The following is a 26,999-nucleotide window of genomic DNA, read 5'->3' as shown; positions in this document are numbered from 1 at the left end:
GTAGTGAAAAGTCTTATGCTAGCTTTCTGTTATTATCTACTGTAGTAAGCATTTATAAAAATGATATTTACTTCTGAATTGGAAATCGGTCAAAAGAAAAATCAAACCCTAGTCAATAATGTGTATTTAGTCTATTGCTCCGAAATATTATCAGGAATGTTTTAATAATAAACAATTCAACATAACCAATCGCGTTGTGAAATTTTTAGTATCACTTGTCGGCTTTAAGACTATTCAAAAACTATTTCGATTGGATAAAAAGATTTCAAGATAACTAGAGTTAGTTTAACTAAAATGTCCATGTCCCGTAAATGTGCGATGTGCAAGATTTTCTAAGAATCGATGAGACCAGTCGCAATGATAAAAAAATATCACAGGGTATTTACCTTGGGTAACACAAACTGCCTTATTCCGTGGGTCAACTTTGCAACAATAGAAAAAAAATCACGCTTTGTTTKTTTTGTGGTTTTTTGCAACTATTGCCTTTCGTTATCAAATTGAAGTCCTGCATTTCAGAAATTTCAAATCAGTCACAAGAACAATGGACTATATGTGATAAAATAACACGCTGAATAATATCAAGGAGGAAAGTCAATACGTAAATAAAAGTCATTTCAAAATGTTTTTTTTTGACGATGTATAGACTCCAAGAAACGACTGTACGGTTTGCTCTTTTATGGAGTATTTTTTTTGTTATTGAATTTATTCTATTCTTCTCAAAATTTTAACAATGAATGTCACTTGTACATGCATATTTTCCTATATATCTTTTTAACTCAACAGACCATGAAGCCACGTTGCTGTAAGTAAACAATGCTAACTTCCTGATACCTCGCCACAATAATTTTGCTAAATTGAATTTTGATTTTTCAGTGTGTAAGGGTCGTTGATTGAAAGTCGCCACAGATTTCCCATACAAAAACTTTATATGCCGGAAATTTCAATTCACGCGTGTAAGGGTATGTCCAAATTATGCACCAAGTGATATTTTTATGCGCACGATTGTCAACATAACGCCGATAATATTTTTTTAAATATTCAGATACGCAAGATTTGCGTGGGAAATCTCTTCAAAAAATCCAAAAATCGAGTATAGAATTTGAAAGATAACAGTATTTTGAAATCTTATTTGACTAATTTTTCCATGACAAGCGCCGTAAACAAAAACATAAATATCATAAATCTAAACAAATTAGCTGCAATCTAATCTTTGAGATTGTGAATATAAATTGAACGTAAAATCGCTTTCGATAAGAATTTTGCTTTTCTTCTATTTTACCTTCCACAAGAATCCACATTTTTTCATCTTTCACTAGCCACAAATAAATTTTAAAAGCTTATCTCATTTATCATGAAATTCAGTCAAATTGCTGCCGTCGCCTTTCTTGCTTTATCCGCTCAAGCTGCTATCGTTAACAATGAAGCTCAAGCTATGAAGAGAGATGAGACTTCTACAATTGTTCAAGAAATCGTTGCTGAAGGAGAAAAACTTACTCCTGAAATCGTCGCATTTCTTCAAAAAGTTGCACCTTTAGTTATTGAGGAGCTCATCAAGGTTGCTCCTTTGCTTCTTGCTGGTCTTGTCTAGTGGGAAAGCTTAACAAGTACCATATTTGATACTTAGTTTGAATTGAAAGATTACTGCTAGAAGGTAGTAACACTTGCTACTTTAGTCTCCTCTAAATTAATCGTTTAATTGTTTTAAGTATATTTTTATAATAATAATATAATGCTTTGCTAATAGAATTAGAATTACTCAATTTATTAAACGAATAGCTACTCTCGAAACTCTACGTTATCGTGATATCCAACTGAAATATGATATACTAATATTACAATAAACAAAAAAACCGAGCTATAGCAAAACTCCTACTAAAAGGGGAAATGTACGATGGTTTGCGTAAATTAGCTCATCCGATGCATGGAAAATCCCAATGAATGAATATAAACCTACTGGACTTGATGGTTGATAGCATGTGAGCTGTATGTAATCGGTATAACCGGATCTCATCCTAAGCCTATTTGAGGGATTTTACTCATGAAGTAGTTACCTTTTAGTTTCAGTTTCTTTATAAGAGTTCAATGTGTTTATTACTATTGTTGGTGGTAGTGTCCACTCTACCAAAACCTTATCTATGTCAATTGTTGAAAATCAAATTACACAAATCAACAAAAAGTTAACTACATTTTAAATCTATTGTTCCGAAAGAGCATTCAATTGCTGTCAAACTGTCACTTGAAATACACTAAAACAATTTAGACTGCGCATCTAATATTTGAACTTGTTTTAGTTTAAAAATTTCAGCCACTAATATAGCCAACCAATGTTTATAAAGACTAAACAATTAGACAAGCCCGAAAACGGTGGCCCAATTATTTATCCACAATTTGAATAATTTGATAACTGCAAGAACAAAATACAGATTACATGGAGAAGTAATTTTTATGGAGCAAGAGCAAAACGCCCTACCTGATTAAAAAATCACAAAAGCTCAAACAAAATCAACGTGATTGTGGTTTTTTTTTCCAACCGCCACAAAAATAATAAACCTATAATGCTTTTAAAACATGTTACACTAGATAGGAAATCAGTTGTTTCAGATAAACAGTAATTGTCGTCACCTAATTATGAATGACACACATGAGGGAATTTAAAAACATTTAGAAGATAAATCTAATCAGATGGATTCGGCTTGGTTGAAAATTTTTGTTATAAATAGACCCACATTATTGCTTGTTGAATAGATTTTTATTTTTTTTGTTTATTCAACTAACCAACTCCACAACAATCATACATTCATCCAAAAATGAAATTTTCTAAAGTTGCTTCAATTGCTATTCTTGCTTTATCTGCTCAAGCTGCCATTGTCCAATCCAACCAGGAACCAACAAAGGCTAAAAAAGATGTCATTGCCAGAGACGTTACTGGTGCTGTTGGTGTTAACATTCTTTCTAAAAGAGAAAATAACTATGATGCTCTTGTCAAAAACGATGAATTATCAAGTATTCTTCCAATTCTCATTAGTGCAATTTCTGCTGCTTTACCAGAGATCATCAAGATTGTCAGTGGTCTTTTGGGAAATTCCTCAACTGCATCGTCTACTGGCTCCTTGAATGAACAAGATGTAATTGGTGATATTGTCAATGAAGTCAAGAAAGTTCTTCCTCAAGCTATCTCTAGTGTTCAACAAAATGCTGGTAACACCAAAAGAGACACCACTACAGAACTTATTCAAGCAATTATTCAAGAAGGAGTCAAGCTTACCCCTGAAATTATCTCTTTCCTTCAAAAAATTGCTCCTCAAGTTATTGAAGTACTTACCAAGGAAGCTCCTCAACTTCTTCAAGGTTCCTTTTAATCTACTTGAAAATAAAGTTAGACTAAATATGGGCTTAATTGTGTTCTTCTTTTGTTCACATAATCTCTTAGATATTTGTTTTGAGACCAGATATTAATTTAAATGGTTCTTTTATTTTATAATTCTTATACCACAATACAATAAAAATATCTTGTTGTTAAATTCTATTCTACTATAAAACCTAAAGTAAACAAACCTATGCTTTTGCTCAAAATGTAAAAGAAACTACACTATGATAAACATACATTTGAAAAGAAATACAACAATAAGCTCATAATTTATTTAGTTAAGATCTAAAAATTTGGTAGCAATTTGTAAAATAAATAGTATTTGGAAACTGAAAATAATAGATTTCATGAATAAGATTACCTCCTAATTCTATTACCAAACAGGAAAATAATTTTTATTGTGTACTGAAAAGACTTGAACAATAGGCCTAATTATTCTCTGAAATTCTGTCATACCAAGCAGTTTGTTTAAGGGGAATGTATTAAACAAATTGCTAAATTAAATACATAATTAAATGATTATTATTTAATGTTATTAGTAATTGGAATGAAATTAGCAATTGTGATAGGTTTCCAAATATTTTTTTTGTTGCTATATATTAATACACAAAGTCATTGTTTAATTATAATTTCAAAATCTCTTAAGTTCTTAGACAATAGAATTTTAAATGGCTAAAAGCTAGCAAGCCGAATATCAAGAATATTTATCCAAGTATGTATTGTATAATAAGAGCGAGGAATATCAGAAACTAAACAAGTTGCTCCTTTGGTTTTAATGAATACTATAAAATTTGCTTGCTGTTCTTTGTAGTATTGTTGTTTTTGAACAATCAAGCACCATGAATTTACAATGGGCAACAGAGTATATTGTACCAAGCACTGAGCTGGTTCTAAATCGGTATTGCTACAGTTTCCAGTGATACTCCATAATATTAGACAACAACTATTTATTATTCTAAGTCTGACAGATGGGTAAATTACCCAATTATCAATGAAAAAAGCAATTGATCTAGAATCAGAAGTATCGATCAAATTTTGGGTATAAATACTACTCAATCACTCCTTTAAATTCAATTTCGTTTTTTGTTTTTCTTTTTTGCAACCCAACCTTTCAGTTCTACTGCTAAACAAAAAGTATCATACAAAATGAAATTCTGTCAAATTGCTTCTGCTTCTTTATTCGTCTTGACATCACAAGCACTTTTTGTTGCACACAACTACAATAAAGTACTTACTGGAAATGTTACTTCAACTAATTCTACTGCTAATGCTACTTCTGTTCCTAACAGTACTGCTTTGGCCACTGCCATTGCTAACTCCACTGCTATTGGTAACTCCACTACTGGTGTTATTGATAGAAGAGAAAACTACCATGATGCTCTTGACAAAAGATTAGACCTTACCACTCTTATTCCTATCATTGTTGCAGCAATTACTTCTGCTTTACCTGGTGTTCTCAACACTATTCTGGGACTTTTGGGAGATTTGCCTTCACCAATTGATCCTACTGAAATACTCAATGTATCATCTTCTACCAACACCACCAGCAATTTAGATTTAGTTAATGAAATTGTCAACCAAGTGAAAGTTAAACTTCCACAAGCTATTTCCGAGTTTGAACAAAACTCGCAAAACTCCAAAAGGATAGGCCTTGATTCTATTGCTCAATAGCTGACTGAAAATGTTAAGGGTGTTGATTTTGGTCACGTTGGTAGTATTAAGGGCCTGGATTGTGACGACCTTAGTAGTATTCAAGGTCTTGGTTCTGATATCGGAGATATTTTGTGATTAAAATTGTTCCGAGGGTTATATTGACATTACTATTCTATTTTCTTTTTCTATTTTTGTTTATTCGGTGAAGCAAGCATATGCTTGTTTTGAAATCTAAATTGGTGTTTATTCCTCTATCCTCTTTATAGGTTTTACACAAATATATATTACTATGCCTTGAAAATATTTAGAAAGAGCAAGATGGGCCTCTTGGATTCATCTACTCTACACTAAAGTATCTGAAGCTTCTCATCAACCGAAAATATAGTATTCTGAAGAAAGTTGTATTGTAAGTATAGAATCATCATCTCCTACTTTTTTTTTCCCTTGATTTCGCAAATTTTTTTAGCAGAAGCTTTGATTCTTCAGCAAAAGTAATGCAAAACTGTTTGTCACATGGTTTCAAAGAAATGCAATATCTGAACTCTCAAATGTATATATAATCACAACTGACTACCACGTTTTACTAGTAGTAATTCCAAAAGTCCTAAGCCTCATTCGGAGCCCCTATTAATTGATTTTCGTCAACCATGACAAAACCTCCACAAAAAAAAAGCCTCACTAGTTCCAAAAATCCCGGGGCTTTGAACTTCTCCCCTTGAACTAAACTATAATTCAATCAAACCAGAAAGTACAAAGTATACCGAGCAAACTTAAGAGTCAGAGTTTAATTTTCTTTGTGTTGTGGCATTTGTGGTTCACAAAAATGATTGTGATTCGATTTTTTTTACTTCTTTATAAGTCCATGCATCACTTTATCAAAAACAGTATGGGTCACTACATCTGTCCAAATTATCTAATAAATATTATGCTACTGGACAGACCTTCAATTGGAAAAATATTGACCTCTCAACTTTAAGTGATTACACTGTTCTTTAAAACAATAGAAATGAAAATATGGCTTTTTAATGCTTTGTTAATTGCACACCAAATTCTTCTATTACAGCCAAGTAGCATAGAACAATAAAGTTCAACCACAACCGTTTAAAATCATGCTCCAATGAAAACCAGTTGAATCCACAAATATGTATTGCATGAAGGAGATAGTGCAGAACTATTTCTCTATTTTGTTCATTGTGATTACAACACACACCATATTCTGTGGCATCATTATTATGTAGCAGCATTTTTGTTTTTAAAGTTGAAATATGTCAACTCTAATTACATATAATAAAAACAAATTTGCTGCAACTTTGTAAAAGCCTCGAAGACGTTTTACTAAAGAATTTTAAACACAGTTGTTATTTATAGAGTTAATAAAGCTGTATACTACTATCTAGGCTGTTGCTATTGCTAAAGAGTTCCAGTTTCCTGGGGTTAATATATCTTTTCATACATTTTTAAAGCAACACTGAGCCTTGAAAGATGTTAAACTTATCAAGGCGTCAAAACAAAACTTTGTTAAGGTGTTATCTTTGAAATAGTAATAACTTTAAAATTAGTTAAAGAAACCACCCAACAAAACCCAATATCAGTATTTTCGCTATGTCAACAAAACAAGGGAAAATACAAAAAGTGGACCTGATATATTGGATAAAGCATTAAAAATTCTATTAATTAAAAACCTCAAAACTCAGGCGTTCATGAAACTTTCATTTTGACGGTGGTCCGAAGTTTAAATCTATCTTCTATTGCGCAATTCAATATAGTACAAGAAAGAAAGAAGAAATGCTCTGCTTTACACGGAGGGTATCAAACCTTATTCCAAACCTTAATTTTTATACTGTGGGCAAATATGGAGTGTGGTTCAAATAACTATACTCTCGTCAATTGCTATATTTGAGGATTATATTGTCATCCACATTATTATTCTTTAATCCAACAGTAAGCAGTTAGAAAATGATGGAATATAAATATGGTAGTAGATATCCTCAGATTTGTAAGTTTTTGATTTTTGCAATTCATTCTTCACTCCAATCAAACCCAACCCAATCTAATCCTCAAGTATGAAATTCTACAAAATCGCTTCTTTTGCCTTTCTCGCTTTGTTATCACAAGCTGCTGTTGCTCAATATGATTTAGAAACCAAAAAAGATGTTGTCGCTGCCAATGCTGATGGCACTGTTGGTTTCAACTTAGTTGGTAAAAGAGAAGTTTCTGAAGGAGAAATTTCTAAAAGATTTGCTGAACTCCTCCTCATTCCAGTTATTTTGGTTGCTATCAAACACGCTTTACCAGAAATTATCAAGATTGCCAGTGCCCTTTTGGAACACTTACCTGATAGTGGAAGCGTCAGTGTCAATGCTACCTTACTTGCTGAAATCAGTGCCGGTCATGAACCAGATTTGATTAATCAAATCGTTAATCAAATTTCAAGCAATCTTCCTCAAGCTATTACTACTGTTCAACAACAACAAGGCCAACAACAATCTCAAAAGGTTAAGAGAGACACTATTGGTGACATTGTTAACGAAATCATTGCTGAAGGTGAAGTTCTTGTTCCAGAAGTTGTTGCTTTCCTTGAAAGAGTTCTTCCAGAAGTTGTTGATGCTCTCTTAAGACTTGCTCCAGCACTTCTCGGTGGTCTTGCTTAGGCAAATAGAATTGTTCTATTGCTTAGCTTTAGATTACGAGTTGATCTCAATGTGTTGATTATTAAATTGGCACTGATCTAAAGTGGAGTAACAACAACAAGTTAGAAGCTCTGTTGTGTTACTTTTTACAAATATGTTTATCTTTTTATTTCAGTTCTTAGATTATTATTTTAGATTCTTTTTTGGTTTAGCACGGTCTGAACTCTTTTTATTTCTTTATCTATATACTTGTTTCGGTGAATCTTTTTTTTTATATCAATATATATTTATTATTCAAAATTCACCTCAAAAAAGTTCTTCATTTCCAGTTGCCCTACTTACTGATATACATTCTTTAGATTGCAATAAGTTCAAGAATGTAGTTGGACTGCATTTACGGAACGAGTTTTTTGGGGTATCTATTTTTGCCCTCTCCAAGAATTGTCAAACATTGTGAGTACGTCCATAAAAAGTTTGTTCTTATCGGTAATTCTTCCCCTTTTTTTGCAACCAAATCACAAAATATTTCCTAACCGTTGAAAAGTAATTTCATTCCTCATCATCAAATTACACGAGCAAACTTTTATACTGAATTCTTGTTTTACAAAATATTTTATATATCGTCAGTCAATCGGCATTATTTTTTGAAAAATTAACAAACCATCTGATGACTCTCGAAGATACACTTGTTAGAAGCACTGTAATTACTGAACAATATTAGTAAGCATTTTGGAGTAATACCATAGTTGGAGAATGGAATCACGAGTATATGTGTAGGAGGAACTTTAAGGCGGGGTATATCAAACGTTTTTCAAGACAATTTTCTGCTTATATTGGTTTGTTTTCAATAATTCGTGTTGTCGTCATTCAGATTTTAATATATGAACTTGTTTCAAAACTGGAAACGGAAATTTTACTGCAATATCCCTTAAATATATATCTGACTAATTGGATTCAAATTATAAGGGGGCAAGGCATGACTCTAAAACTTAATATAATCTATTAGTAGATAAACTTTATTAATATAATTTAGGATTTGATAGTTTGCAATTCGAACTACTTAGGTCGCCCTTATCTCAACTGATAACGTTGAAAAACCGATGTTGCATATAAAATACCCTTTTCTAGGCTAAAAATGCTTATTATATTTTAAGGTATGGTAGAAATTAACATTTTTACCCAAAGATAACACAACTTTTAGCGGGCTTATTCAAAAATGTAATATTAACGACGCAAAATACAAACTTGGTTGGTTTATTTCTATTTCAGAGTCAATGGTTATGAACATATTACTCTTAGAAAACAAAATACCTATTGTTCTACAAATATACAGTATTTAATAAATTGAGAATTTTTTTCTTATCCTTGAGCAATGAAAGTACAATGTTGTTAAATTGATCATTCATCACACAAATTGAGGGACTCTTTTCATTTACGAATTAGTTATTCTTTTCTAATCTTGTGATTTTGGGATTTGCTTTCTTTTATTTAGTAATGGTGTTACAACATTTAATGGAAAAGCAGAAGAAACAGATTTATGTATTAGCGAACGTAAAAGTAGAATAAATCTTAATAGTGTCAATGGACATGCATGTATAAGCCCAAGGTCCAATTGTTGACAGCTTTGCAAGTGTTAATATTTTTGTGTCAATTTTACGGCTTTGTGTTATCTCCTTTTTTTTACCCTAGTAATTATATGAAACATGCCCAAGTTGTAACATTCAAGAATGTTAGTTGAATTACACGAGCATTCAATCACCATTCATCACCGTTATTAAAATAGGGCAATTTTGTACATAATACCGCCCAATATGTACTTTTCTACATACCAATTAAAAATTGTTAATATTTACTTTATTACAATAAATCCAGTTCAATATTGAATTACGTCTAGCAATACTGTCACGGCTCAATGGAGGAATACCTTAAAAGCGATAAATAACTAACAATAAAGAATTACTTTTACAGGTACCAATTAAACAAATAGGTTCTTTCCCCTCAAAAAAAAAAACCAAAAAAGCAGCCCATTTTTAACCTCCTTGTTAGAAATTTTACCTCATAACAAGACATGTAATTATTCCTAACTCACTTTCTTGCTAACACGCCTGTTGTTGGCAAATGTGTTATATAGAATACACGTAAACAAACCAATCTTTACAAACCAACAAATGACTTGATGTTTTAGTAATGGTAAAAGAGTTTAGCTAATTCAAGTATTAGCGAAACATTTTTTTTTTTCAACGGCTCGCGGAATAATTTTACAAAATACTTCAACGTCGCCTCGCTGATTAGAGTTCAAGAGTCTCATTCAGATAACGCTTCTATCTCTAGATTTCTAACATTTTGTATCTTTCATAAATAAAATTCTTTCTGGAGTAATCCTATTGTTCGCAGTACAAGACAAATAGAGGTAACAAAAATTTACTTAAGGTTAACACCTAAGAAATTTACATACAATTGTTACTTAAAACCTAAAGGATCCCGATACATTGTAGTCACCTCACATTTGTTTTGGAGATAACCACTAGCGAAGTAAGACATATTACAAAAATTTCCAGCCACTATTTTGTACCTGTAACTTTCAAAAATGATTACACTTTTTGACTTCGTTATCAGTGGCTTCATATTATATAGTACTTATCAAAGCTTTAATACTTTTGAGGTATCATAACCTTAAGAAATTGTTTTCAATCTATTACTCGTCTCACACGGTTAGAAGTCATTTGTAGGATTTTCAGCAGAACAACCATTTTTGTTGTATAGTTGTATGACGCCAAGAAAAAAACAAGAGTACGTTATACTTTGAACAAGATACACAAAGAGTTAAATACCGTAAAAACGCAAACTTCATTCTTGACTGCAAAAGCGCCTAAACTTGTAAAGCCCGCCCACAAATCTTACATACAGGTGATATTGAGTAATCACTACAAACCCTATAATCGTCAACAATTCAAAACGAATTGCACCCAATAGGATCAGTAAATTCTGCTCAAAATATGTAAAAGATACTTTTGCAATTGCTTTATTTTATTATTTGTTACTTTTTTTAGTCGTACTTGTCATGCTATTTTTAAGTGGCTTCTCATAAATGAAGGGCTCAGAATTGAAGTATAAATACATCAAATAACCCACCTATTTCAAAATTGTTTTATTTTTGTTTATCTCTACAACAAACAACTTTCCTTTATTTTACTACCAACTATTTTCCATTCGTTAAAATGAAATTCTCCAAAATTGCCTGTGCTACTGTTTTTGCTTTATCTTCTCAAGCTGCCATCATCCACCATGCTCCAGAATTCAACATGAAGAGAGATGTTGCTCCAGCTGCCCCAGCTGCTCCAGCTGACCAAGCACCTACTGTTCCTGCACCTCAAGAATTCAATACTGCTATTACCAAAAGAAGTATTATTGGAATTATTATGGGTATTCTTGGCAACATTCCACAAGTAATCCAAATCATCATGAGTATTGTCAAAGCTTTCAAAGGTAACAAGAGAGAAGATATTGATTCTGTTGTTGCTGGTATCATTGCTGATATGCCATTTGTTGTCAGAGCTGTTGACACAGCCATGACTTCTGTTGCTTCTACCAAGAGAGATGGAGCTAATGATGACGTTGCTAATGCCGTCGTCAGATTGCCAGAAATTGTTGCTCGTGTTGCCACTGGTGTTCAACAATCCATCGAAAATGCCAAGAGAGATGGCGTTCCAGATGTTGGCCTTAATCTTGTTGCTAATGCTCCAAGACTTATCTCTAACGTTTTTGATGGCGTCCTGGAAACTGTTCAACAAGCTAAGAGAGATGGTCTTGAAGATTTTCTTGATGAACTTCTTCAAAGACTCCCACAACTCATTACTAGATCAGCTGAATCTGCTTTGAAAGACAGTCAACCAGTTAAAAGAGATGCCGGCTCAGTAGCACTTAGCAATTTAATCAAAAAGAGCATTGAAACTGTCGGTATTGAAAATGCTGCTCAAATTGTTTCAGAAAGAGATATTTCTTCTTTGATTGAAGAATATTTCGGAAAAGCTTAAATGCTCAGCAGATAAAAATTTGTTTTCCACAAGCTTAATCTTTTATTCCATAAGTCTTGTGACACTTTTGCTGTAACTGATTTTTTTAATTGTTGTTTTTTGTGGTGGTGTTGAATTGCTTTAATATCATTTTGATAGCATTCACACCATAGTTTATATTACCTATATTTTACTTAGATATCTCTCACTTATGGTTTGTTTTATATAATTGTTCTTGAATAAATATTTTACAAACTCAATGGCTCGCTGTATTGATATATGTCATGAATTTTGGTGTCTCTTTGCGTGTAAAAATAGAGAAAACTTGTCTAACAACTGAATTAAGTATCGTAAAAAAAAGTTTAAGTTTTGCAACCAACGTCTGGGGTAAATCTTTTATTCTTTATAGACAAAAAAAATATTTAGACCAACTGTCATTCATATTCTTAACGCTGTTCTTTTTTTGTTTACCACTGCTTTACAATTGTTAGTTTCCTTATTTTTTCTATGAAAGATTCTTGTTATTCATTTAATTAAGTCTTCTACTGTTTATGGCAACCTAACAAGTAATCAATCCAACAGTTTGACTTGAAATCCATTATTCAAGCACAAATAATTAGTATTGCTTTGCAAGAACAAAAAGAAAATATTATCAATTCATTGACTCAATGAAATTAGAGGCGCTGTCTTGTAGTTCCAACTCAAGTGAATCTTCCACAAGTGATTTAATTGAATCGTTTCCACCATTAGAAACAACAGTATCTCCTAAAGAAAACATAAACTCATTATATTCCAATAATCAGTGGCACGACAAGATTGATTCAGCTTCATCTACCTTGTCTAGCAGCAATAGTGGTAAACTGAAAGAAAAATTTACCGCAAAACTTGCTATTGAAAGTGTTGGGGGAATGACAGCATCAAATAAGGCGTCTGAATTAAACAGCGCTTACGTTAGGGGACGCCCTTCTGCTTGTGTTTTTGTCGCTAGTTTATGTTCCAATATGTCTGACGACGCACTATGTGTTTCAGTGACTGATCATTTTAAACAATGGGGCACATTAGCCACAGTCAAGGTTTTGCGTGACACTTGTAACCGCCCTTATGCTTTTGTTCAATATACCACTGATAGCGATTCCAAATTAGCTATTGAGAAAGGTCACAACTCAGTATTGGACGGAAGAAATATTCGGTGCGAGGCGGCTAAAGTTAATCGCACATTATTCGTGTCATCGAAATCGTTTCTTAGCAAAAGTATCATTAGGGATCGGTTGTCAAATTTTGGTGAGATCGAGGAGTTGCTCCCTAGTACATCTAAGGGGGAGCTATACAATTCTGGTGTTGATACTAGAGGTTATAAGAATTGGTTTTGTAAGTTTACTTATCGTGATGATGCCATTAGAGCTTACGCAAATTTGACAGAAGAAGGTATCTACAAGGTTGACTGGACACAGAATATTGACAAATCCAATGCACCACGGAATGTTAATGAGCCTGAACAAGAATCTTTAAAGGTCAAATTTGACAAGTATTCTATATTTGTTGGTCAATTGAGTCCAGAAGTATCTGAGGATCAACTTTCACAAAGATTTGAAAGGCATGGTGAAATTCTTGACTTGAATTTAATTAAAAGAACGAATAACACGTTTGCGTTCATCAAGTTTAAAAGAGAGTCAAGTGCTGCTGGTGCTGTTGAAAGAGAAAACCATTCTATGTTTTGTGGTAAAACAATGCATGTGCAGTATCGTGAAACTCATATCCATGCTCCAATACGTACTCGAAGCAATTACAATAATGGTATCCCATTAGCTCCACCTCCAATTAATTTGAATAAGAAATCATTTCAAAAAAATGACTACGTCAAATCTAAGGGTATGATTGAAATGTCCAAACCAAAATTCAACTCTTATCCCTCGAATAGCTTCAACAAAGGGTTTAATAAATTGAAGCAATTCAAGAGTTTTAGACCAGGTAGTTATGAAAAGAAATTTGGCAATACCAAAACTGAAAGTACTTGGCATGCATCACAATTGAATCTCAAAAGTGAAGTTTCAGAGTCGAGTCAGGTTGAAAAGAAGGCCAGCGGGGATATTCGTGTTCCAAGTGCTCCAAATGAAAGCAGGGGAAGTGGTGCAAGTTCAAGAAATAATAGCAGTACTAGTTTCCCACCACCACCACCTACCACTACCACACCTGGGTTCCCATTATTTTATTATGTTCCTGCTGATAATGTTAATTTTGCTAATTCCTCTTCGGCAAATCCACCTCCATTTTATAATGTTTATCCACAGTATTATCCTGCAACTGCTGCTGCTGCTGCCGCCGCCGTAGCCGCCGCCGCCGCTGCTGCATCTGCAACAGGTGGTGCTAATGGAAATTTGCAATATGATACACCAGGTTGTCCACCTTCTGGTGTAGCGAACGTAGTTGCTGGGAGTCCTGAATTTTCTCTGATTGCTTCACACCCTTCATATGGAGGAATTGCTAATTATATGTATTATCCAAATGAACCAGAAATGAATATAAATGATAAAAAAGTTTAAATAATGATTATTTGTATAGCTAGTGATTGCTGTTGTGACTTATAGTTTTATATAGTTTTAGAAACAAAAAAAAGTAGAGTATTACATAGTAAAAATAAAAAATCTGTTTTCAAAAAAAAAATGGCGCTTAAAAAATAGTCAACTTGACCAACAAAACGTTCCTTAATTGAACTAAAGCAATTACAATCTTTTTGCACTAATCATTACAAAAAAAACCAAATCTAATCAACATAAGCAAACTGTTAATCAAATCATGACTTGTTTAGATGAATTGGCTCATTCATTGGAATCAAAATCAGACACGACAAACTTCAAAACAAGGAATAGCAAAATAAAGACAATTGATTTATATCAACAAAATGAATTACTGGGAAAACATCCTCAAGATCAAGATAAATTTTATCGATTACCAGCAATAGATCCTATTGCGAGAGATAAAAAACCTTGGAAAGAAGATATCAACTATTTCAATAAATGTTATATATCATCATTAGCATTAATGAAGATGTGTACACATGCCCAAACTGGAGGATCAATTGAAATTATGGGGATGTTAGTAGGGAAAATCCTGGGCCATTCCATTATTGTTATGGATACTTATCGATTACCTGTAGAAGGTACAGAAACTCGAGTGAATGCTCAAAATGAGGCATATACCTATATGGTTGAATATTTAACTGAACGACAACAATTACTGAATGGGAAAAATGAAGAAAATATAGTTGGATGGTATCATAGTCATCCAGGATATGGATGTTGGTTGAGTGGGATTGATGTTAGTACTCAAAGTTTGAATCAAGGTTTCCAGGATCCATATTTGGCCATTGTTGTTGATCCTGTGAAAACTTTAAAACAAGGTAAAGTAGAAATTGGGGCTTTTAGAACGTATCCTGAAGGATCCCAGCAACAACCATCAATGACAAATAAGACCAGAAAGGATCAAAATAAACCTCATAACTCTGGTGCTAATGCTAATCGGAAGATTTTACCTAAATCAAAACAAAAAGATTTTGGTAGTCATGCTGATAAATATTATAGTTTAGATATTGAAATTTTCACCAGTTCATGGGATGATAAAGTTATTGAGATGTTAAAAGATGAAGATTCATTGACTTGGATGAAGAATTTATTAGTTGATAGTAATAATAATGATAAGATATTAGGGATTAGAAAAGATGAAATTAGATCTATTGAATTGATTAAAAATTATGAATTGATTCTGCAAGGAAATCATAATGCTGATGAAGGTGAAACAATATTTGATCTTATTGAACAATTGAAAATACAAGCTAATACCCCTAAATTTATGCTTGACAAGTTAACTACCATGAAATTTGATTCAACTTTCGAAAGTGTTTTATACAAGAGATTATTGAAAAAAACCCAAAAGTCAACCACAACTAAAAAAAATAGGAAAGATTTGAGTACAGATATAGATGATGAGACCATGTTAGATGAAAGTGATTTGGAAAAAAATGTGGGTACTGGTGGCATTGAAACTAGTATTAGTTCTGATGACGATGACGAAGAAGAAGAGGGAGAGGGAGAGGGAAACTCTTCATCTAGAAGAGATAACAACAACAATGAAGTAGAGGAAGGTCCCACCGATGAGGTTGATTCTGAGTATGCAAATGAAGAATTATTAGAAGAAGTCGGTGCATTAGAGAACTATAATTTTAATGATCTTTTGGAAAATAAATCTGCTAACAAGTTCCTTCGTTCCGAGCAAAAAATAAAGCATAAAAATAGACCAATTCATCAAAGAATGGATAATAGTTCTATGATATCAGAATGGAATCGTTTAGGTCACCAACAGCAACACATGCCTGCAGATTATCCGTATCAATGGTCTAGTAATGTTGCCAACTTGGTCAAAACAAGTAAAACCAATCGTAGAAGGGAAAGACTTCATCGATTACAAGGAGCAAGTATTGATAATAAGAAACAATTTGAATTGGGATTACATGGAAGTCCAGAATCAAAAGCTAAAAGTGCAAACTTGGTCAAATTAGCTAAATCCATTGGTTTAAATGAAGTTTTTGATTTAATAACATTGGATGCTCAACAGAAACTATTTGGATGAAAATCAATGAGTTCTAAGTATAGAGTGGTCATATTTTATAGGTTGTGTTGAAATGAAGTATATATAATTAGGTTAAAGGAAGTAAAATAAAATACTCTGTACACAGTCACATATCTGTGTATACTGGTAATAAATAGAGTTGGGGACAAATGACATTAAGCATATTAGGGGAGACAAAAATATTAAAAATATATTCGCGTTTTACGTGTTTTTTTTTTGCGCCTGTTCATATCAATTTTTGTGTGTGTGTGCGTGTAAGATTCAAATAGAACCAATGATAAACTCAATATTATGGACAAGATTACTTACATATCAAGATGAAGGCAAAACTTACATTGATATAAAATCCAATTTTGTAGAGTTGTTCTGTAATTTAGTAAATGTAACAATTATAATTATATACTCAACTGTTCAATTATTTCAAAAAAAAGTAAAAAGAAATGAAATAGAATTACACAAAATGTGAGAATTCTTCCGTATACAGCTCAATTCTAATTCCAATTCTACACCACATCATCATCATCTCTGTTGTTCTTCTTTATTGTTCTTAGAGAAATACAACAAAACAAAAAATGTTAAGAAAAAAATTTTTTTTTTTCTCCTTTCTTTTTTTTTAAATTTCTATTTCTGTTTTTTTTTTTGAAAGTCTTCGCTCTTGTCTTTAATATTATTATACTCACATTCACACTCTCACACACTCATTCTCATTCTAATTCCCTTATACTTATTAATTAACTCTGGTTTAATTTATTACATTACTCTAACTTTAGTAATAGGATGTATCAATCTTCATCTTCTAAACCAAAGCTAAACATTAATAATAATTCCACAACAATCACCACTAATCCAACTACTACCCTCAATCCTTTACTTTTTGCAACCCCATTAAATTTCAAGCCAGCATCTACATCCACCACATTAAGCACTGGGTTTGATAATCATATACCTAAATCATACATTGTTTTATCAAATAACAGCAACAACTCAAGTATGAAAACTTCCAAGAAACTTGGTAAATCAAATACTAAAAAAACTACTAATGATCCACCAAAACCTAAATCTTTAAATGAAGCAATTGCTAATTATACTGGCAATAAATATTTGACTCATAAGGAAAGGAAAAGGAAAAGAAAATTACAAGAAATAATAAATGAAGATAATCAAGTCCCCAAAGAAGATCAACAAGAACAAGGTGAAGATGATGAAGAAGAAGAAGAAACCGATGAGGCAAAACATGTAACTAAAAAAGTGAAAAAAGGAATGTGGGATTCTATTAAATCATTCTGGCTGAGTACACCTACTTCCACACCAACACCACCTACAGAAGAAGAAGAAGAAGATTTAGGAGAAAATATAGAAGAGAAGCAAGAGGAAAAAGAGGAAGAGGAAGAAAACGAAGACGATGATTCAAGTTCTCCTGGTGAAGTATTTACTGAGACATCACCATTTACTGGATTTAGTGAACCAGAAAAAAGTGAAATTGACGAAGAAGATGAAGAAGATGATGCAGATTTTGTGGATGAAGAGTCAGGTTCACCTGAAAGTGGTGATGAAGATGATGAAGATGTTGAATCAGATTCTATGTCACCACAAGCATCTGATGATGACGATGAAGATGAAGATTTAGAAAAGTTAAAATATGATTTAAAAATCGATCAATTAGTCAACGACAAAGATGTCAATGAAGACGAAGAAGAGGAGGAGGAAGAGGAGGAGGAAGAGGAGGAAACGCAAGAACGGACATCAACTACTCCACCAACTTCACCAGAAGAAGACACAGAAAAGCAGCAACCAGAGCCACTGGAAGTTTCATATTATGATATTAATGAATATGAAGATGATCGTGGATCTAATAATTCTACTAGAATATACAAAAATTGGAGAGAACTTGCTAACAAGAAACCTCCAGTTGGATTATTAAACCATGGCGTCACCTGTTACATGAATTCGGCAATTCAATCAATTATTCATATACCGGCAATGCAACATTATTTAAATGATGTGAATGATAATAAATATTCTCAACTTAAACCAAGATCAGTGACCCATGTTTTAGCTGAATTATCTAAAAGAATGTGGTTAGCATCAAATACTAACAACAATAAAAAGGGTAAAAGTAATGGTGGAATCAAGTATATTAATCCGAAAAAAATTATTCAAAGATTGGATGAAATTAATTGCATGATGAGTGAATGGCAACAAGAAGATTCTCATGAATATTACATGTCATTAATCTCTAGACTACAAGAAGATTCTACACCAAAGGGGAAAAAATTGAATGAATCGATTATTTATGATATCTTTGGTGGATTATTGAATCAGCGTATCACGTGTCATAAATGTCATAATGTTTCAATCACCAAGCAAGAATTTTATGATTTATCATTAGGGTTAAATAAAAAGAAAATCAAATCAAACAATAACGGCGACAACATTACTAATGATAGCAATAATGATACCACATCCACTACTGCCACTTCCACCTCCACCTCCGACCCAATCTTCAATAGTAATAAATTTTCTGTTGAAAAATCTATTAATGATTTTTTCAGTAATGAAGTAATCAAAAAACTGGAAAATGATAGTAAATCAGGTTATTTCTGTGAGAAATGTAATCGATTCACTCATGCCAATAAAATATCTTCCATTGAAATTGCTCCTGAAACTTTAACCATTCATTTCAAACGTTTTAAATTCAACAACAATTCTTCATCCAAAGTCAAACAGCTGATAAATTATAGTAAATACCTTGATTTAAGCAAATATATGGTACAAGGCACAGCTAAATATCGTTTGACATCAGTTATTGTTCATGAAGGAAGATCAATTTCTAGTGGACATTATGTTGCTCATTGTTTACAACCTGATGGATATACTTGGTGTACTTATGATGATGAATACATTAATAAAATTGAGGAAAGAGTGGCATTAAATGATCCTTCTGCTTATGTGTTGGTATATACTAAATTAACCCCAAAAGTTTAGAGAGTGGAAAACATTTACACACATACACTAAACCAGAGACTTTTTCTACTGGTACTTTTTTTGCATAGTATTAGATAAACAAATTTATATACACATTTTTATTATTTGAAAACGATTTGTAGTGGTGTGTAGAAACTATCACCAAGGAGTTTGAATACATAGTGACGTAGTAGTAGTGGTTGCTTGTGTTACACAAAACTCACACTATGCAGCAAAACTAATGCAAACTAAAAAAAGAGGATTGTTTTTTTGCTTATCTTTCTCTTATCTGAATAGAGCTGATATATGATAGAGCCGAGGTTGAAGAATATGTACGTATATATATATATGATGTGTATATATTTTATTGTATACACTAAGTAAATAATTGAAAGAGTTACTATTAAGAGAGAAATAAATAGGAAAAACAGAATAAAACATGGTGAAATAGGTAAAGAAGGAAGTTGCGGAATAAACAACCAACCACCTAAAAAAATACCAACAAAAAGTAACTACTGAAGATAAAGTGACTCTATTCACTATAACTTGCAGTAGTACCAACTAACCAACATCAAAACAAAATAAAATAGGAAAACCAAAATGAAGCAACAACAACAAAAAAATATTAATTGTAGCCCAAAGAAAAACAAAAAGGCAGAGATATAATAAAATAAATTAGAGAAACAAAGTAAAGAAAACCAAAAACCAAAAACCAAACTAAAACAAAAATAATAACGTGAATCAAAATAAACCAAATAAAAAAGCAAAACCAAAATAATAACAGTAACAGTAACCAACCGGAAATAGTAAGAATAAGGAGGAGTAGGAAAAAGGGAAAGGAAAAAAAAATAGGTATCTAATAAGTTAACATAAAATCAATTAAAACATGAATAAATGGAGGACATGGGTAGTAAGGGGACGTAAACAGGGGAGGTAACTTCAGAATACTCTCTAAGCATCAACAAATATATCATCATCGTCAATATTACTTGGACGACTCGTTGTTGTAGTGCCAGAAACAATATTCACATGTTCATGATGATCTTCATCATCATCGTCATCATCTTCTTCTTCTTCTGCTCCATTTCTTCCTTCATTTCTTATCGAATGATAAGGTATTCTTAAATGATTTAATAACGTAGCATTTATATTCCCATTAGTACCACTTGATCTTCTTCTATTTAACAATTTGAATTTTTCTTTAGTTAAAAATGATTCATGTTGAGGACTACCACTTTCATCAATTTCCAAATCTGATATTGAATTATTTGAAATTGTTGAACTATTACTAGTATTACTGGTACTACTATTAGTACTATTATTACTATATCTTCGTTTAAATTTATTTTGTAATGCTCTTTCCGTTAATAATTGTGTTGTGGTTAAATTATCAGTAAAATTAATAAATTTCCGTTCAATAACAAATTTCCCTTCTTTATAAGTTTCAGCAAATGAATAAGATTTTTTATAATACCATCCCAATTGATTTTTACATTGATGACATTTAACTTTATTAATTTTATAAACACCAGTTTTCATAGGAGTTTCTTCTGATTGTAAATTGAATTCAATATTAATTAAATCTTCAACTAAATAAGCAGGACCACTAGCTCCATTGAAATTATCGGATAAAATTAAATCAGAAAGACATAAATGAGATGAACAACCTTTACATGTTATAATTTGAATATTGGGGGATTCATATTTTGAATTCTCAAAATAATTTGTACATTTCAATCCCATGATGAATAACTATAATGTGGGAACTTTGGATTTAGTATGCTTGTAACTTTTAGTTGAGCGGGATTTTGTGTTAAAAGAAAAACTATGACGATACAGTTGCAAGTAGAGGAAGAAATGAAAAGGAAAAAGGGGGAATAGGACAATTGGTTGAAAATCGATTCAATGAAATGAATTAAAATAATGACCCAGATGTATTTCTCTCTTTCTCTTAAACTTCTCTCAAGTTTCTCTTTCTACTACTACTACTGTCTCCAAACAACTGTATGGTGTCACACTCTAGTTTTCACAGTCAATTGGAATTCGATTTGCAGACTGTAATTAATGTTGTGGGAAAAATGATGTATTGTAGTATATTTATTGGTATTTAGTTGTAGTTGTGATAAGTAGTAAATATCGCAGAATCTAAAAGCCAATATTAAATTGAGGAGTATTTAAGTATATTGAAATCAACAGGATGATTTGCTAAACTGTAGGAAAATTGATAAATGAAGAATAATAATTGAATATAAAAGTGATTTAAATTGAAAGGAAGAAAATAAAACAGAAAGTAAAAGAGGAAGAATATATATTTAAAAACAAAAAAAATTTAGAATCAATTTGGGGGAATATGTAATCCCATATATATATATAATGTATGTTATATATATAATACAATAAACAGTTTATATAATTTTGAAGTTGTGTGAACAAACAAAAAAAAATAGAAACTAGAAAATTTAACCACAGTGTAAGAAAGTGACTTGAAGCAATGTAATAATTTACAATAGATAAATTTGTGATTAAACCTTACACTAAAACTAAATTAAATGCTTTATCAAGTAAGAGAAATAAATATGACTAAATTTACAAAAACGAAACAACAACAACAACCATTAAGCCATAATAAAAGTGAAATGACACTATTAAGCGGAGGAATCTGAGGAGGAGGAGGAAGGAGCTAAGGAAGGAAGGAGTTGTATAGGAGGAAAAGTCTGAGGTCTGGAGACTGTGAAACTCGAGTCTGCATCTGCGTCTGCGTCTGCTCTCTTCTCTTCTTTGCCGTCTGCATTTGTTCCAGAGTCCGAAATAACAACAAAATATAACTGCCTCACAAAACGGAAAAAAAAAAAGAGGAAAGGAGTAAAATGACAATATTTTGGCTCCCTTTTAATTTTCTTACCATTTTTCTGTCATTTCCGTTAGTGAAATAAACAGAACATATATATATAGCGTCTAGCTATAAGAATACCTCATTTATGCCACTTCAGTTAGTAATAATATTTTAGTTTTACTAAGATTATCAATTTGTTGTTTCTACAATGAGTAAAACTTGCTCTCCTCTCGCTTTCCCACCCCTTGAACTACAAACAAGAAAAAAAGGAATGATAACCTCAATATATATTGATACATGTGGGAATAAAATAAAGAAAGTTTAAGATAAAAAGGTAAGCATTTGGCTTAATATACTCTAGAATCAGAATGAAAGAGCTCATTAAGGATATCTCATATTACTCAAATCATATTTCTCCTTCCTCTTTCTGGTTATTTGCCACCTATTTTTATTTTTTTTTCTTTGATCATTCCTTCTGTCTAAACTATACTGTCTGTCTGTCTGTCTGTTTGTGGCCGGCTCTCACTGTTATCTCCAGTGTCATCATTTCAGTATTGTTAATTTTGATATGGAGATAAATATGATAAATGCCTCAATTTTGATAAATCATAAAGTTAAACGAAGCATTAGAGCAATCTACACTAAAACTAATTGAACCCAATATGAGACTATCAGTGATTTCAAGTGTACAACAATGAAGATAATAAACATAGAAAAAAAACACTACTTGTAGTAGTATTAAGCGGAAATGTTTTATGTAGCCATGTGTGATTTACTGTGTGTGTGCATAACACTTCCTTTCTACCCTAACACTATATTGTGTCAATTTCTAGCGCCACTAATTAACAATATTACCTACATTATATGTTCTAGGTTAAAAAAAAAAGATTAAAATTAGAAAACAAGTAAACAATAATAACAATCATGATGCGTAATATTGTGATTGTCCGGAGGCATAAAACAATCGAGTAAATTGTTCTATTAAAAAACATTAAAATGTGAAATGAAAGAATATGAGCAAGAATGGAGTAATTATTAAAATTTAGTATCAGTTGCGTTATGTATGTATGTATCATTTCAATTTATAATAACACAATTCTTTTTTTTAAAAAAAGCCAATTATGATATATTTCCTCTTACTGTTATAAAACAGTTTTATAATACAGAAGACAGAGGAGGGGAGCAACAGAAATCAAACTGACAACTCCCCACCATTACCGTTTTAACAAAAGATACAAGAAACGAAACACCAAACAGTTCGGTCATTCTACATTAATCTTTTCAGTTTTTCCCCCATTCTCAGACAAACATAAAATGGAACAAGTTGATAAGTTATAACAATCACACATATAGAAAAAAAAGGAGAATGGAGCAAAGGAGTAGGTTTAGTTTATTTTAGTAGCACCACCACCGGTTTTTGTGTGAAATTTCAAATTGAGAACAAAAGACACAATGTTTGCACCCAATGGTGGCACACGCCCACAATTAACATTCTCATTCTGATCCTCCCCCAAAAGTTCATACCAAAACAAAGCAACAACAACAACAAAAATTCATTCTTTATTGACAATAGCTTAATTTCCTCAAACGATAATTTATATCTTCTATTATTAGCAGTTATTGCTGAATGGTTGGTTTATATCACTACTGGACATAGGCAACATAAACTTGAATCATCAAGATTCCTCGTATACATTTGTATAGTTGCTTGCTATTCCTGTAGTGTTTTGTACTTACTGTATCGATTTGGCTTGGGTTTTTGTATGGTTTTTTTTGTCTGTTTGAATTTTGAGTACAAATGGAATTAACGGGATTGTTCAAGCTTTCTTCTCTTCATGCAACAAGTTTAAAGCAAACAAGGAAAGACATCATTAATACTACAATGCGATAACACCATTCGAAACAAAACACGGGATTAAAATATATAAAAACATAATAGATCCCCTCAATCTGTTTCAAATATGGCTGGTTATTATATGAGTTGATAATACTATTCTTTTTGTTGGATTTATCAATGAGCTATTCAAAATCTGGGAGACACAATATATGGTTTTGCACTCTTTTTTTGTGTATTCATCTATTTCTCATGACCTTTGATAACGCATGAGAATAAAGAGACAATAATCAAATTCCGAAATTGTGGCACATGAAATACATAATTAAAATAAAATGTAACAACAGTTAATAATTGCTTGCCAATTTCTCAACCAAATAAACTCAAAATAATCTTCCGTTTCTGGTGTTTTGAAAAAAGAATTTCTTTTAAACGTTTGTTACAGTCAAAAAGTCCAAGTTTGATTGAAATACTGGTTGTTTCAGTTGCCAAGATAATTAGCCGTCTTTCTGTTTCTATTTTAACTCAAATCACTAGTAGCTCCTGAGTCAATTCGAACGACTTTGAAACCGAGCTTATCTCTGCTGATAACAACCAACATAAGCACAATCGGATCAGCGCAAGTTAAGATCTAAAAAAAAAAGTCTAGACAATAATAGTTCATTTGGTGTTGCATATAGCAAAGTCGATCCATATGATATGATAACAATTACAAATATTTAACTTCTTACAATAAAAACTATCTTTGTTAGCATCAGACATATTTTAAAGTTCTGTCTTATAATGTACGGGTATTATTCCAAATGAGTTAAAGTTTTTAGTCCGTTACCACTATTATCACTTTCACTGTGGAAGGTCATTCATTTATTTATCTATTTGAAAAATTGTATGTAACGGTTTACACTTAGCTATCTACTTTTTATGGCGCCGTTTTAAAAATCACTAATCCTACAGATGGTGTAGCACAAACAAAGTTTACGTAATAAATGAGCTGTATATGTATTAGTACTGTTAAATATTTACAAGTCTTGTATAAGCACATGAATAAGTTGTCAATGAACAGATTTGCTTCAAATCTTCCCATTTCACCACCTATACCAAGGTCTAACTTTGAGATTCAAAGGTTCATCATTCAAAAACATTCTTGGTTTACTTTTCAATTCCTTTTGTTGCTTCTCCCAATCCAATCTTAATTTGGTTTGATTAGTTTTCAAAATACATTTCAAATGAACATATCTATGAGCAATGATCCCCATTCTACCTCTACCTTTTGGATCTAATCTTTTCCTCCATTTACCATCACTACCAACCCAAATTCTATCAATATATAATTCATCTTCATTCAATTCTAATTGTTTAGCTTGTTCTAACCCTCTTTTCAATAATTGTTCTAATTCTGTAGATATCTTCTTATGGTTGAAATGTAATTGATTGATGGCTAATTTAACATTGAATTTACGAACCATACGATTAACAATAGTGGCTTTTTTCATAGATGATTTAATACGATAACTGGTTAAATAAATAGATGGTTCCAAAATATCAATTTCTTGTGGTGTTAATGTGAAACGTAATTTTTTACCATTATGATTCATGATTTGTCCATTTTTGAAAAATCCAAATTGAGATATATTTTCATTATATAATTGTAATTTCAATGGATGAATATATTTTTCAATTTTGAATTGTTTGGATTCAGCATTTTTCGCATGATATTCAATTAATTCTTCATCATTTTCTGGAGTGATTTTGGAAATATCTTTATTATCTTCTGATGATGATGTGGTGGTGGATTTGCTGGTGGTTGTGATTGGTGGTTCGGAATCGATCTTTGTCACTTCACCAAGTAAATTAGAAAGTCTAGGAGATGTGGTTGAAAAAAATCTCTGTATTGGAACAAAAACTCCTATGTGACGACTAGATCTAAACAAAGGTCTAGTTATTATCGAAAACTTATTCATTGTCTATGAATATTTGTTGATCTATTGACAATTCAAGCTTCCTTTTAAACCATAGAGAAAAAAAAAAAATTTTCACCAATATTGTTTTGTTACAATTTGTGGTCTACAGTTTTTTTGGCGTAACACACGCCCATAATTGATATAGTCTTTCAACCAAACAAGAATGTATAATATCTACAAACATCTCTTCATATACTTTTATATATATAAATATGATAATTTTAATGTTGTACAAATGCGTATTATATATATGATCCGTCAAAAATACACCCAACTCGGTACCAATTTTTCTTTGATATATGTAAATGTATATAAACACATCGCTTTAAACAGTCTCCTTTATCTATTTACTTTCCCCCMTYCCCCCATATTGACTAACCATTATTCTTAGCTTATTCATCATCAAATCCAGTTAAATTCTTATCTCTTGGTCTTTGTGGTAATGGATAAACTTGTGGAACTGGTTCATGATCGGCATATAAGTATTTTCTTCTCAATGGAGTTAACAATAATACCAATGGTGCTGATACACCTAATGCCACGGAAACAAATAATGCTGGATTCACATGTGCATGATAACGTATCCACTAAAGTACAGTTTTGTATGTTAGTATATATTGCAATAACAAATTTAATGTCTTGATGGGGGAGTCTATTGATTTCTGTAGTCAATGCTTATAGTGAGTCTGCTGCATACACCAAAAAATAACCCATAAACACCACTTAGCCTCTATTTGGTTCCATGCCGGGTATAGTCGATTATGAATCTCTGCAAATTATGTTGACTCTGGGATCATTGAAAAATGGAAATTCTCCATCAAAACATTGTCTGACTAATCTTAACTAAACAATTTTAACATACTCTGAATGGTTGTTTAAAATAAACTGGTTTATCACCCCAAACTTTTTCTTCACTCATTATTCTTGTTATTATATATATATATCTTGTTGGTTACCTGGTTTGTTCCCAATTTGATTAAGATGTTCCTATGTATATTTTTTTTTCGGTGGGTTCTCTTGGTAATGAACTTTTTGGTGAGCCTTATTGGTTAACCAGAAAAATTCAAGATACTTAGAGTCGTGTTAATTGTACAAGTATTGATAGAGCTATACTCAAAACC

General features: G+C 31.9%; 10 protein-coding genes across 10 annotated transcripts; 7 read left to right on the top strand and 3 right to left on the bottom strand. All coding sequences in view use genetic code 12, as the record gives it.

Moving 5' to 3' along the window:
- Nucleotides 1-2,807: 2,807 nt before the first annotated feature.
- On the top strand, nt 2,808-3,359 carry CAALFM_C403500CA (uncharacterized protein; the record flags this gene model as incomplete). Its single annotated transcript, XM_706506.2, has 1 exon — nt 2,808-3,359. One exon carries the CDS (start codon nt 2,808-2,810, stop codon nt 3,357-3,359), a length of 552 nt encoding a protein of 183 aa, XP_711598.2.
- A 1,154-nt stretch (nt 3,360-4,513) lies between these two features.
- On the top strand, nt 4,514-5,038 carry CAALFM_C403490CA (uncharacterized protein; the record flags this gene model as incomplete). The annotated part of the gene is made up of 1 exon (XM_706504.2): nt 4,514-5,038. The coding sequence occupies one exon, from the start codon at nt 4,514-4,516 to the stop codon at nt 5,036-5,038; it is 525 nt and encodes a 174-aa protein (XP_711596.2).
- Nucleotides 5,039-7,083: 2,045 nt separating this feature from the next.
- CAALFM_C403480CA (uncharacterized protein) lies at nt 7,084-7,671 on the top strand (the record flags this gene model as incomplete). Its single annotated transcript, XM_706503.2, has 1 exon — nt 7,084-7,671. One exon carries the CDS (start codon nt 7,084-7,086, stop codon nt 7,669-7,671), a length of 588 nt encoding a protein of 195 aa, XP_711595.1.
- Nucleotides 7,672-10,868: 3,197 nt separating this feature from the next.
- On the top strand, nt 10,869-11,684 carry ECE1 (candidalysin; the record flags this gene model as incomplete). Its single annotated transcript, XM_706502.1, has 1 exon — nt 10,869-11,684. The coding sequence occupies one exon, from the start codon at nt 10,869-10,871 to the stop codon at nt 11,682-11,684; it is 816 nt and encodes a 271-aa protein (XP_711594.1).
- A 647-nt stretch (nt 11,685-12,331) lies between these two features.
- CAALFM_C403460CA (uncharacterized protein) lies at nt 12,332-14,203 on the top strand (the record flags this gene model as incomplete). Its single annotated transcript, XM_706501.2, has 1 exon — nt 12,332-14,203. One exon carries the CDS (start codon nt 12,332-12,334, stop codon nt 14,201-14,203), a length of 1,872 nt encoding a protein of 623 aa, XP_711593.2.
- Nucleotides 14,204-14,456: 253 nt separating this feature from the next.
- Nucleotides 14,457-16,286, top strand: JAB1 (COP9 signalosome catalytic subunit; the record flags this gene model as incomplete). Its single annotated transcript, XM_706499.2, has 1 exon — nt 14,457-16,286. One exon carries the CDS (start codon nt 14,457-14,459, stop codon nt 16,284-16,286), a length of 1,830 nt encoding a protein of 609 aa, XP_711591.2.
- A 777-nt stretch (nt 16,287-17,063) lies between these two features.
- Nucleotides 17,064-19,271, top strand: DOT4 (ubiquitin-specific protease; the record flags this gene model as incomplete). Its single annotated transcript, XM_706498.2, has 1 exon — nt 17,064-19,271. One exon carries the CDS (start codon nt 17,064-17,066, stop codon nt 19,269-19,271), a length of 2,208 nt encoding a protein of 735 aa, XP_711590.2.
- A 930-nt stretch (nt 19,272-20,201) lies between these two features.
- On the bottom strand, nt 20,202-20,993 carry MOH1 (Moh1p; the record flags this gene model as incomplete). Its single annotated transcript, XM_706497.1, has 1 exon — nt 20,202-20,993. The coding sequence occupies one exon, from the start codon at nt 20,991-20,993 to the stop codon at nt 20,202-20,204; it is 792 nt and encodes a 263-aa protein (XP_711589.1).
- Nucleotides 20,994-25,002: 4,009 nt separating this feature from the next.
- On the bottom strand, nt 25,003-25,878 carry CAALFM_C403410WA (mitochondrial 54S ribosomal protein uL22m; the record flags this gene model as incomplete). Its single annotated transcript, XM_706495.2, has 1 exon — nt 25,003-25,878. One exon carries the CDS (start codon nt 25,876-25,878, stop codon nt 25,003-25,005), a length of 876 nt encoding a protein of 291 aa, XP_711587.2.
- A 392-nt stretch (nt 25,879-26,270) lies between these two features.
- CAALFM_C403400WA (uncharacterized protein) lies at nt 26,271-26,797 on the bottom strand (the record flags this gene model as incomplete). Its single annotated transcript, XM_019475375.1, has 2 exons — nt 26,271-26,465; nt 26,741-26,797. The coding sequence occupies 2 exons, from the start codon at nt 26,795-26,797 to the stop codon at nt 26,271-26,273; spliced, it is 252 nt and encodes an 83-aa protein (XP_019330920.1).
- Between the last annotated feature and the right edge of the window lie 202 nt (nt 26,798-26,999).

This window comes from Candida albicans, chromosome 4 (genome assembly GCF_000182965.3).
Source record: "Candida albicans SC5314 chromosome 4, complete sequence".
NCBI classification, from domain to species: domain Eukaryota; kingdom Fungi; phylum Ascomycota; class Pichiomycetes; order Serinales; family Debaryomycetaceae; genus Candida; species Candida albicans.
Note: the sequence above shows the minus strand (reverse complement) of the source record. Positions and strands in the feature narration are given on the sequence as shown.